We start from the raw sequence: 12,841 nt of genomic DNA, 5'->3' as shown, positions 1-12,841 counted from the left end.
TTTAGCTTTTGCGCCTTTATTTTCCCCAATTTGATAACCCAACGCATCCTTACTATTCCCCCCAACAGCTAAGTTCACCACCGTTTTCCCCTTTCACCTACATCACATCTTCGATGTTAGATGGCTATTGGTTGCAAGGTCTTGGGAGTTGAGGATCTTTTTCGGTCCATTGTTTGACCAAAAGAGTATGTGTTGGTTCGCCCCCATCCTCACATGGCCTATTTCTGGACCTGCGTTCTGATGATTACTATGTTGAGCTTTGTGGCCGCGGCAGCTGCTAGTTCGAGAAGTTATCTCAACTTCTACTTGTAATTATTGTCAAGTCTCTTTCAAATTAGTTACTACTTGGGCCTTGTAATGTTTGTTTTTGCAATGAAATGTTGCTTTGACCAAAAGAAAACAAATATATATCACAATATCATACTTGCTAGACAAGGACACATTGCAATGGCTCTTTGTAGTTTAGTTTAGTCGACCCACATTTCCTAAACAACAATCTCTGTCAATTTAATGACTAATGCAAATTAGAATGTTGAAGGGTTGATGATGGAGTTGGGGTGAGCCAAAGAGGTTCATACATAAATATCGGATAAGAAAATTGAACCATCGTAGAAAATAAAAACCGACTGAATTTTGAACACAAAAATCAGGACTTTTATATCCTATTTAATTTTGAAAATTCAAATGGTAACTTCAGAAGATTGGCCCTCCTCTTTCTCCTCTCACCATTTTCCCACCAACCAAACAGAAAGTATTGCAAGAAACTGGGTATGAGCAACAGCCAGTAGGCCTCCACCTGCCCGTCTTTCCCTTTCTAAAGTGCAAAGAAAAGCAAAAATAAATCTGATATTGACAAGGAAAATTTCAAGAATTGCAAGAAGAATAGAGGAAGGTGTTGACCACATGCACTGCGCTCCGGCACTTCTCCTAAATTTGTCTCTTTTTCACCATTTGTTTAGTTCTCTCACTTCTCTCACAGACAATATTTATCGCGTATGGTCATATTTTGTATAGCTTTCGGCAAAAATATGGATTATTGTCAATTGTTGATGTTCCTTTGTGTTTAGTTCTCTCACTTGTCTCACAAACAATATTTACCGCATAGCGACCGGATTTTTGTATAACTTTGGACAAAAATATGAACCATTGTCAATTGTTGATGAACACAACAAGGGAGAATGTTGGGTGAAAATTATTTAAAAAAATAATAATAGTAATCATTTTTTGTGCTGAAGTCGATGAAGCTGCTTCTTATTTGATGTTCGCATCCCTACGAAAATTTAATAATTTTAATATGGAATATTTAGCAAGATTGCGAACAACGAGGGTTTGGTACAAGGTTTGGGTACACTTGAGCTTGAAATCCAAATCGCATGGCTCACTCCAAACTCCTAAATGCCGAAAATGGTCATTTTGGACCAGATTTAGCCTTGACCTAGGCTAGATTGGCCACTCTATACATGCTTTGAGTACTCTATGTTCATCCATGGCCACTACGAGTTCATTGCAGATAGCGTACATGCCACCCCGAACAATGCCCATATTCCTTCATGGTACCACTCTTATATTACGCTCAAGTGCTAAATGATTGTTTAATTTCCTCCAAATTCTTAATAATTCATTGTCTTCAGCTATTTATAATTAAGCCCTTCATGCATTAACAATTTATAAATCAAGATAACTATTTACAATATGAGCTGTGGCAGATGCATTGAGGGGCATGGGGTCAGCTGACCTCCCGAACTTCAGTGAACGTCCATGGATACTTCAGGTTTTGACCGTCTGAACTTCGGTGAATGTCTATAGATACCTTAGGTGCTGCCCTTTTGAAGATTAGAGTTGGCTTCATATATACCCCTCCAACTGTTTGATAAAATATCTGAAAGAAGAGTGAATAAAATGGTGATCTCAGTGAATAACAAAGCATCATCATTCTTGGATAAACATTTTAATGGGATGCAATGATATCAAACATTGTTAGTGTGTTCAAGATAAGTGTGTTTATTTGTTAAGCATTCATTTGGGAGCAGTCTTAGAACATATTAGTTACCCTCGCAAATGAGGCATTAACAAGTGTGCAGTATGCCTTTCTAAATAACTTCAGACCTACCAAGACTCGATGAAATGACGATATGCATAATATCTCTGGTAAAAAAAATTTGCACACGTAGCACGCTATTCTTACTAGTCCCCCTAATATTATTTCCTGGATCCACCATTGACTATGAGATGGTATTACTAATTCACTACTTATTTATATCACCTTTTATAGATCTTCATTTATATACACTAAAGAATATCAAAACTAGATTTTCAAATTTCATATATTTTTCGTTTCCAATCACAAAAAATGGGAATGCATAAAGTATGGAAGGTATGAGAAGAGAAAACCCAAAAAAAGGAAAAGAAAGAGAAAATTAATAATAAATGTCTTATGCTGATTATTTCTCTTGAAATTGTTGAGAGCGTTCTGCATTACCATGGTGCATATACAACCCATGACTGCAGGCAATTGGAATGATTTGACATGTAGCCTTAAATTTATTTCCTCATAAGACCTTCATCACACAACAAAATTCGTACGCAAGTCATGGCGACTTCGACGTATGTGAATGTAACAAAAATTTGGCTCTGTATTCCCCGTCAGAAAACTAAAAATGAAGGATGTATTGTGCTTGTTTTTCTTTTCTTTGGATCTGACAGGGAAAACAAAAATCAAATGCACTGCATTGTGTCAAAGCGCCCTACAAGGCTACAACCATAAGAGATTCACTAACATTCTAACAACTCAGCTATACTCTTTGGCACCGGAAGAACAAATCAGTGCATTATGCTTGGACACAAGGGTTAGCGTAGTTGGACCCTTAAATTATGCATTATGGCATTACCAATTCGACTTCATGTTGGTGGCTGCCATGTCCCTGGCCTGAATGTTTGTCCAGATCCTGTTGGCTCGGTCGACCTGGAAGAAAAGTTCAACATGTAGAATCATCAATCCAGCAGGCAATTTGGGGGAAAACTAGGGAAAATGAAATTTGTCCTAATATATGTCACTATTTAAAACATCTTCTGAGTCTCTTTGTTTATAAATTTCAGAGCAAGGAAATTCACAGATTCCCATCATTATCACATTGTTCATGATTTCAATATGTAAGTAGTGATGCTCGAGCAAACATGCAGATGAGGAATATGGAACATACTCCGGAGCTTCTTTTGCTTTCTTTGCCTCTTTCTCTTTGGAGTTCCTGTGCCATGTTAACAACACAACAATGTAAACATAAAGACATGACATGGCCATAAAGAAATATGAAATATGCGTGACAAAAGAAACTTGAGCAAGGTATTAGTCATGGAGTTATGTTTCTTTGTTTTATTTTCCTTCGGTAATCGTATCAAGATGAAATTTCAAGGAAACATAAATGCTATAATCTCATTAGTAGTGCTTGTTATTTAACTTCATCATTCATAATCCTTGTGTGTTAGCAGACCTACCTCACTCCTTCTGTGGCAACAGATTCTTCTGGATTTAGGCCACCTTTGTGAAGAAACAAGGAAGACAAACATCAGAAAGCAAATTAATTTGGAACATTCTACCTCCAAAAAACAAAATTAAGGCAACAAATTTTGATGCTCCGCAGGACCAACAAGGAATAAAGATTCTGCGATCTTTAAATAAAACTCCTTATTCTACAAAACCTTTCTGTAAAAAAATTCATATAATCTGGTATAATCTGCCTTGACAGAATACGACAAGTGGTTATGCAGGATAAAACTGAATGATTTTGCATTCTAAAAGAAAGCCTTACGATAAAAATCCTCATCTTAAACATGTATGTGAGGGTGGGTAGGGTACAAATGACAAGTTACCTTCAGAAGACCCAGGAAATTGCTGAATGAAACTTTTCAAGTCTGGACCTCCAACTTTATCTATAAACATAGCTCATAATTGTGAATAATTGTATGAGCATAGGGGTACAGATATCATAGAGGTTCCAGTAAGAAGCTGACCGGTGTTGATGACTTTGCGCGTACTGCCTTCTCTTGCTTTCCTTTCCTCTTCTTCTTTCTTTAGAACTTTGAGAAATAAAAAACAAATAAATAATATATGTTTCTTAAAGTCTCTGTATCAAATAGAAAACTGAAAGTAAAGCCAATTCAATTTCCCACTGAAGCTTCAAAGATGTCATGATAAGAAGAAAAACTTGTTTGTCCTCAAAGAAAATACATCAACAACGGGATTCATTGAATAAAATATAGAATGCACTTAAAGCTGATTTAAATCGACGTATCAAAATTTTATGCCAGATCCCAATATGGATCTGCATAAATATTTCAAAGATACAGAGAACAGTCCATTAAGAGTAATCTTTTGACTAAGATGATACCAGCTATCTGGGTTAAATTTGACACATAAGAGTAAGATAACTTCTTTCTCGCCACTATTGGCAGCATTCAAGTATTTACCACTACAAGGTCTATTTTAAGGCTGGTGAGGGCTAATCTTATACTAGTAGCCACTATCTTTGGCTGTGTAGATGTCTCTCTTTCATTCTCTATATCTCCTCTTATCTCATAAATTTATGACAAAGACATACTACGTTAATATGCAACTATTGCATGCCTTGATTCACTTGTCCTACATTTTGATTGAAATTCCTACAGTAGTCACAAGTTCAGTAATGATATTGTAATAAAAACTTCTTAGCAAACCTACAACTCAATGGTTCAAAGAGAGCCAGAAAGTAGTAGAAGCAACCAGAAACTAATGATAGAGATGGCACATACGAGCAACATTCTGCCGGACACGTTCACGTCTAGCTTCCAATTCTGCCAGTTCCTGAGGAATAGAAAAGATTGTCAAGCAGCAGAAATGAAACGACAATAACAAACTATCTCTTAGACAAGAATTAGATATCACTATGAGAAAAAGGTGTGCATTATAGCATGAGCGTCTAGGAAGATGAGTCAATGGTGACTCAAAATAAATGGTAACATAAAAATATTCCATCTTTTTTACCAACAAAATCTAAACAAACTTTTCCTCTTTATTACACCAAGGAATTAAAGACAAACAGATGTCAAGATTACCTCCGGTGTTGGAGCCCTTTTCCTCTGCCCGTTGAGCCAACATATCCACTCAACTAAAATGATCAAAGAGTGAACGTAAAGAAGGTAGAGGAAAGGCCATAAATAAATGCATTCCAATTTCCAAATGACAGTATATACCAAAAGTGTATATATGGATAGGTAGTTATACCATATTTCAACATCCCAAAATGGAGTACCCTTTTCATTAATCTGATAACTCAAGGGAAAATACTTTGAAACAAGTGACCAAGATTTTGAAACTGAACAAAAGCTGTACTAGGTCCAAACAAATTACCTGGAATTGAGGTCGGATCATCCTCGCCCTTGAATGCCACCCATCTTTTCTCTTTCACTGGTGCATCAGAGAGAGTGGGACAAAAAGAGCATTAATCATGCTAGTACTTGAGTGAGTTGACCACAGAATAATACTCCCGCACAAATTACAAATATAGCTTCATATTCTTTAAGCTATACCACATTGTAATCGATTATCTTGCCCTCGACAAACAACTCAATGCAAACTTTGGTATTTCATTTTCATATATAAAATACTCATCTCAACTAATCAGAACACATGCTTTAGGAAACTATAAATGGTTAACATGAGATATTAGCTATAATGGCTTCCATTTTATAAATTATACAGAATTACAAATATTGTACACTGCGTTATAGACTTGCAGTATCAATCTAAGAAGGAAAAGGCCTCTGCCAGCAACCAAAGTAATAGAAAGAGATTAATACACAACTGTTTCAATGAAAAACGACAACACTCCAGGTGCAAATGGTAACGCTGATCTTTTCTTCACTCTAACTTTGGCATACGGCGAGAAAGAGGTAATGGCTGCTATTAAATCTTTCATTGGTCCTAGCAACTCAATAGGGGAGGTAATTCCACTTCTCTAACTTTAGTTCCTAAATTGAACAATCTTTTTTTCTAATGTGTTTACCTGAATCCAAAACAAAATATAGGAACAACGCTTACGAAGTTAGGAAATGCAATCATAAATCTTCAAAGAGTTCAATTCACACCTCAAGAAATCAATGCAATTCCTTTAAATCCCATGTAGCAAATTTTGAAGCACAATAATGACAACCCAATTGGCAAATTCAAGGGATTCAATCACAAAACGCAAACTGAACAAAACCCACGAGTCAAAATTGCAGCAGAAACGAAAGCAACAAACAATAGAGATGGAGAGAGAGAGACTTACTGATGCCATCGACCTCCTCCTTTCTGGCGAAGTAACGGTTGCCAGCTTTGTCCATTCCCACCATAGTCCGATTCGTGAAGAACCCAGCAACCTTCTGAAAAAGCTTCGACATTTCTCTCCCCCAATTCAATTAAATTTCAAAAGGGATTCAATGAAACATTACCACCATCGTCTTCGATGCCCAAGAATTGCAATCCAAAGTTTGCTTTGTTTCTACGGAGGTTCTGGATTTGAGTTTGGTATGTGTTCTGCTACAGAATCTTCCTGGAGAGGAGTCACTAATTAAAAAGCCACGACTCGTCGACGGTCAAAATAACACCGCTTAAAGCCTCCTTGTCGCGGTGGTTGATTGCTGGTGTTTGGGGTGGAGTTGGTACGGTTCAACCCGATTTTGAAATGCATGACCGGGTTAGGGGTCAGGACACAAATTGGGCTTTGGGCCAAACCCTCAAACAACTTTTTTAGCCTCGATATTTCGTGACCGTTGGATTGTTCGTAGAAGAATGGGTTAGCCTTATCTTCGGCCGGTCATTATAATATGGTTCAAATTCGTATTTGAAGATAATTAAGTTTAAAATATTTCATTTATAACTGAAAATAAATATCACTAGACTCTAATACTAAATGACAAAGTCTTTGCTTCTGATTAAACTTCTTGGTTTTGACCCTTATTCCTTTCCATGTGAATTAAAATGGTTGTATGTTGCTTGTAATAAAAAGTACAATTCATTTAAAAAAATAAATGTTTCGTTAATGTCAAATATTTTTTGTTATGTTATGGTAATTTAACTTTACAAACACTTTAAATATTTTTGTTTATTATCGTAATCTACTTTTACAAATATTTTAGTTTTTAATTAAAAATAATTCAAATATTGTTTGTTCAAAAAAAAGAAAATATATATATATATATATATATATATATATATACATACACTTTTAATACAACTTTATATTTACACTAAATGGTGAGAAAGTTTGAGCACATTGTTGGAAGGCTATTCCCTATATAGCGTAATTTTAATCCAATGATAGGTAAACGCAACTTTGAGTCTAAATATGTAGAAAGTCTAGATTTTTTTTCCCTTCATTTTCTCTCCAATTTATAGGTTAAAAGAAAAACAAAATTTATAACCAAAATCCAACTGAAAAATTAAAAAGTTAAAATAAAATTGAACTAAATAGTAATTTCAATTTTAACAAAAAAAAAACTGAACTGAATGAAACCGAACCCTACTCCAATCCTTATTTTTTACTTATGCATTCCATGTTTTAATGAATATCATCGTACACATTCTCAAGAGTTTTCGTGAAGTTGGTACTTTGGAGTTTGGAGGACTTCCACCGTTATTATGCGATTTCTCTAAATTTAAACCCAACTTCTTGGTCGGAGACAAAATGGTTAAGGGAAGTTTTATTTGAACAATAACTTCTTTTTACACTCAACTTACTCTCTACATTCTATTATTTTTAATTAAATACTTAATATCTCTTTAAACCCAAATTTACTATTATTGATCCTAAAAATTACAAAGCATACGTGGCGCGCATGCCGAGTAACTAATAAGCTAACTACGTCCTTCAGTTGAATGCGAGGCGTGCCAACTCGTCGACCGAACTTGGCCGAGGAGTAAAATTTGTTGATGTTGCGTTGAGCGCATTGCTGACTTCTTTATCTTGCGACTGCGGCCGAGGAACGAACGAATCTCAGCCTTTGGATTCTCAAGCCTGAAGACAAGGCTGCTAGTTCTGCGAAGTTCATAAATCGTCGGTGCTGGATTCGGTCACAGTGATTATATTCGTGAGAGTATAAGCACGTCGAATCAACACCAGACTGTACGGACACAAGTATTCAAAGATGATGTATGTCTTGATGATGAATGTGGTTTGGCTGTCAGAATGTCGAACTCTAAAACTCACTTGTGAGTATCCAATCATAAAATCACTCGGCATTCAATACAACGAATGTTGTAACTCGTAACACCTTACTTCGCCGAGAAGGCTAATAAGATGACCTCTGCCAATAAGGATTCGGAGACCCTTCTCGACCGAGACTTGGATAGGTAACCAGTCGGCTTCGACGCAATGTTGTTTATCCAAACTGAAGGTGCTCCTTGGTCGACTGATTCTACAGCAACAGTGTTGTTTATCCAAACTGAAGGTGTTCGCCGGTTGCCTTCACACTGCTGTTTATCCAAACTGAAGATATGTCGGCGGAAAAAAGAAAATAAAAAATCTCAAGATGTTTGAGAGGTTTTGCGCAGGGTAGTTATGTGTTGAATTGGAGGTCCCTGAATTGCACCTTCATTTCTCTATTTATAGCAACAAAACCCAATCCTAACCATACTTAAACTAGGACTCCTTACCCCAATCCATCTTATCTCTGCCAATCCCACTTCTATTAGGACTTTGAACTCACCTCCTTTTGAGGCCATATTCATTGCAGGTCGAGAATCCAAATTGCACTGGGACTTCTTCGACCCCTTTGCTCATCCAAACTACTCCTTCCTGTGATAGGACTCGACCATCCTTATTGAATGGCCCGGGACCACCAGGCAACCCATAGTATATTTGAGACAGCTTTGGGCCGAACATAAACCTACACTCGGCCCAAAACTATTATTTTAGGCCTAAACAACTACCTAAATCAACCTCACAAACTCAATTCAAAATGTAAATTTATCTTTACAGCCCTTTAGAAAATAAAATCTCACATTAAATAATTTGGTAAGGCTCTACTTGTTTACGAATCTTCCATATACTAATAATAACTTCTTTATTAGTTTCCACTTCAGATTGTATGGCTTGAATTTGACAAAATGTTGTGTTTGTTGAGAAGAATATAAGAGTTTTTTTTTCTGTCGAATTTGAAAGGATATTAGGTTAAAAGGGTGAAAATCCTTAAGCCTCAATCCTCATAACTCAACTCCTCTGTATACTTCTCCATTATATCTAGTAAAAAAGAAAAAATTGGAAGAAGAAAATAATATTTGCCAAAACTACATGGATGAGAGAAAAGTGGAATTATTGTATTTGCCAAAAATGCATGAAAGAGATGAGGCAAGTAGTATATGCCTAAACCGTCGAGGAAACCAAATTGCATGAAGGGATGAGAGAGACATGGAATTATAAGATTTGCCTAAACCTTCGAGGAAACCAAATCGGTAGTGGAGGTTTCACCACCATACACATTGCGAAACTCAAAACCCCATCTTCTCAACTTCTAACGTTGATAGCTGTGAATTGAAACCCAAAAATTCATTTTTTCTCCACTCTAATAAAAGCTTATTTTTCTCTATGAGAGCTCTTAGAGTTTTAGCCATAATGAAGGTATGATAAACATTGTATGATGGTAGGGTTTAATTTTTGAGAGTGGGTTTACTGATAAATGTTTGTTTTATTGTTAATTATATTTGTACTTGATGGTAATTATGCAATAAAAACAAAATGTAACTCATATTCAAAATTTAAATTAAGTGTAAAAAGATATTATATGGGTTGAAATAAAATTTCCCCTTAAACGGATGGGAACTTCCCATTAATTCTTCCTCAACGATGAAAGACCTCATTCGGTAAACAGTTAGATACCGCTCTGTAGTTTGGGTTTAAACCTCGCCGGAGAATCCAAAACATATGCTCAGCTCCACAGTCCATCTCAAGCCAACTCTAGTCAAATTGACTCCTGAGTCCTGACTCCACAAATCTCAGGAGTAAAAATTTCCACCAACAAAAATGTTGTTGCGAAGATCCAATTCCCCATAGGAATTTTCAATTTTGATACTTTCGCAAAGCTTCAATCCAATTAGGTGTTTTGCAGAGATTTTGAATTCGCTTAATTTCTGCAAAACCAAAACCAGAACCCAATGGCGATGTCCAATTCAATCATGTGGGTATCTGCAAAACCCCTATTTTCCCACACATTTCTCCAAAACCCTAAACCCCTTTTGCCCCAAATCTCACCCCAACCTCTCCGTTCTCGATCTTCAGCAACCCGCTGCGGTCTGCGTAAGCTCCGAGGCCGAATCGATTCCATAAAAAATACCCAGAAAATCACCGAAGCCATGAAGCTTGTGGCGGCTGCCAGGGTTCGAAGGGCCCAGGAAGCAGTCATCAATGGCCGACCCTTTGCTGAGACGCTTGTGGAGGTCCTGTACGACATCAATGAGCGGCTTCAGTGTGAAGACATTGACGTCCCTCTCACAAATGTTAGACCCGTCAGGAAAGTTGCCATTGTCGTCATCACAGCCGACCGAGGCCTCTGCGGCGGCTTCAACAACTCCGTGGTCAAAAAGACCGAGGCCCGAATCGCGGAATTGAAGAAACTTGGGTTGGATTTCACTCTGATCAGTGTTGGCAAAAAGGGTAACTCGTATTTCATGCGTAGGCCTGAGATTTGTGTTGATAGGTTTATTGAAGGTGGGTTGTTTGCAACAGCAAAAGAGGCTCAGGTCATTGCTGATGACGTTTTTTCGCTGTTTGTTAGCGAAGAGGTTGATAAAGTTGAGCTTGTGTACACTAAATTCGCGTCGTTGGTGAAATCCGAACCGGTTATTCATACATTGCTTCCATTGTCGCCGAGGGGAGGGGTTGTTGATGTGAATGGGAGTAGCGTCGATGCAATGGAGGATGAGTTCTTTAGGTTGACAACTAAAAAAGGCAAACTGAGTGTGGACAGGGAGAGTGTGAAGATAAAGAGGGAAGGGCTTTCGCCGGTTATGGAATTTGAACAAGACCCTGTTCAGATCCTTGATGCCATGATGCCTCTCTACTTGAACAGCCAGATTCTGAAGGCACTACAGGAATCAACAGCAAGTGAGCTCGCAGCGAGAATGAATGCTATGAGTAATGCCACTGACAATGCAGTCGATTTGACGAAGACTCTTTCGAATGTTTACAATCGGCAACGACAGGGAAAGATTACAGGGGAGATATTGGAGATTGTTGCAGGAGCCGAGGCACTCAAGGAGTTTGAGTAATCGTGGGATCTTCCTCGTTCTTTGTTCATTTTTTGTGCCACATTGTTCATGATAAAACAAAAGCAGATCCCGTTATTTGTGAATTGGAATTGTTGGCAGGATTGGAGCTTCATGTGTGAATCATATATTTCCATCTTCTACTTCTCTGACTAAACTTGCTCAGTTGATTGTGTCCACAGATTAGAAATGTGGAGTTACAGATGATATCACGTAGTGAAAAATACAAGAATCAAGAAGATCTTGTGCTCCTAATCCGAATACACTCCCATGGATTAGGATACGTAATAGCCATTAGTGAGACATAAACGTATAAACTCAGGACAAAATCCAGAAATTACAACAAGAGTGGCCTAGAACAACGTTGCACGAATTGAATGTTCACTTACTCCGAATGAGTATTGAAATTAGTCTCGTTCTTTATTTCCTATGAGTCCATCAACGCTTAGAGAACCAAAAAGCATGTGAATCCCACAATACTATCAATAATTTGATACCTGAAAAATCGAGAACTAGCTTGATTCGATTAGAAGGGGCAACCGATCGGTCATGTTTTGTCTTCTATATTTATGAGTTATGACTTCTCTAATTCATGGCTTTCCCTATTCCAAATAAGTAAACACGAGATAAGTTTACGGTATCAATTTGTTTGTAAGAAACCCCACTGCCTAACTTTGCCGCCACAGCCATCTAATGCATATGCATTGCACCACATTAGCAGTAAGATTCAACAACTTTATTCCGATGTTTTCTTATTAATTGTAAGTTTTAAGGATGCTTTTCCCTGAGAGATTCTTGTGCTTGTTTTTTAAGTGATCACACTTTCGAGCGAGCAAATGGTGGCAATTGCTCGTGTTTTTTGTCCTTTGACAATGCAACTTGGTACGCCCAAATACGATGAATGTCGGCTCCTCGACATGCTGTTTACAACAGCAAGGACATTCCAAATTTAGATTTCCCTTTCAATCCACAGTTACAATTTTATTTTCTTGTCTTGATTCTACTCACATTTCTTCATCACACATGCATGCATCACTTTTATTTTGTTTTTGTCCTTCCTAAAATGTCCTCGACCGCTGAAAATAAAAAAGTTTTTTTAGCTAAAATGGTCTTTAAAATTGGCATAACTACTCACTTTGATTTTTAAGATTTGAAATTGATAAAAATGATCCTTGAGTTTGTCAATGACAATAGAAAAACATGAAAAAGCAGAAGCATACTCTACGGGTTAGTTTGGTATTGCTGTGTTTTTAAAAAAAATTGTTTCTACTTTTGCTGTAAGAATAAGAAGCTGTAAATTAAAGCAGTTAGTGTTTGGGAAATATTTTATAAAAGTGCTTTTGATAAAATTTAAAAAAAAAAAAAAACAGTGTTCAAGTATTTGGTAAACTTTTATATAAAACTATTATAAATATGTTAAATGATTGAAAATGATATGATAGTATAAATAATATAATAAAATAATTATTTATAATTCTCTTTCTAGAACTGTCCTCTCCCTCATAGTCTCCAGGCTTTTTTTCTTCTTCGTTTTTTCCGTCGTCTTCGTGTTCTTCAATTTCATCT

The 12,841-nt window shown here is 36.9% G+C and overlaps 2 protein-coding genes across 3 annotated transcripts; one reads left to right on the top strand and one right to left on the bottom strand.

The window, feature by feature from the left end:
- Positions 1-1,543: 1,543 nt before the first annotated feature.
- On the bottom strand, positions 1,544-6,693 carry LOC137742798 (NADH:ubiquinone oxidoreductase, 17.2kDa subunit). Of its 2 annotated transcripts, XM_088680489.1 has the most exons (10): positions 6,303-6,689; positions 5,384-5,440; positions 5,089-5,141; positions 4,786-4,837; positions 4,009-4,074; positions 3,868-3,927; positions 3,493-3,535; positions 3,201-3,245; positions 2,889-2,962; positions 1,544-1,879 (listed from the first exon to the last, which is right to left on the bottom strand). In XM_088680489.1, exons 1-9 carry the CDS (start codon positions 6,412-6,414, stop codon positions 2,899-2,901), a joined length of 552 nt encoding a protein of 183 aa, XP_088536615.1. In that variant the 5' UTR covers positions 6,415-6,689; the 3' UTR covers positions 1,544-1,879; positions 2,889-2,898. The 2 variants fall into 2 exon arrangements, with proteins under 2 accessions (XP_088536615.1, XP_068338853.1); XM_068482752.2 differs by lacking the exon at positions 1,544-1,879 and having other exon boundaries at positions 2,418-2,962; positions 6,303-6,693.
- A 3,110-nt stretch (positions 6,694-9,803) lies between these two features.
- LOC137743482 (ATP synthase gamma chain 1, chloroplastic-like) lies at positions 9,804-11,418 on the top strand. Its single transcript, XM_068483382.2, has one exon. It carries the CDS (start codon positions 10,166-10,168, stop codon positions 11,276-11,278), a length of 1,113 nt encoding a protein of 370 aa, XP_068339483.2. The 5' UTR covers positions 9,804-10,165; the 3' UTR covers positions 11,279-11,418.
- Positions 11,419-12,841: the final 1,423 nt, after the last annotated feature.

Source organism: Pyrus communis, chromosome 11, assembly GCF_041283825.1.
Source record: "Pyrus communis isolate YQ-2024b chromosome 11, ASM4128382v1, whole genome shotgun sequence".
Taxonomy (NCBI): domain Eukaryota; kingdom Viridiplantae; phylum Streptophyta; class Magnoliopsida; order Rosales; family Rosaceae; genus Pyrus; species Pyrus communis.
The sequence above is the reverse complement of the archived record's forward strand: the minus strand, read 5'-3'. Positions and strand labels throughout refer to the sequence as shown.

Bases quoted from the DNA above. Each gene is read 5' to 3' on its own strand.
- LOC137742798 (XM_068482752.2), bottom strand. From the start codon at position 6,414: ATGTCGAAGCTTTTTCAGAAGGTTGCTGGGTTCTTCACGAATCGGACT. The intron at 4,075-4,785 runs GTATGTGCCATC...TATTTCTCAAAG, and splicing joins TGTCCGGCAGAATGTTGCTC to TTCTAAAGAAAGAAGAAGAG. The intron at 2,963-3,200 runs GTATGTTCCATA...CTTTTCTTCCAG, and splicing joins AAAGCAAAAGAAGCTCCGGA to GTCGACCGAGCCAACAGGAT.
- LOC137743482 (XM_068483382.2), top strand. From the start codon at position 10,166: ATGGCGATGTCCAATTCAATCATGTGGGTATCTGCAAAACCCCTATTT.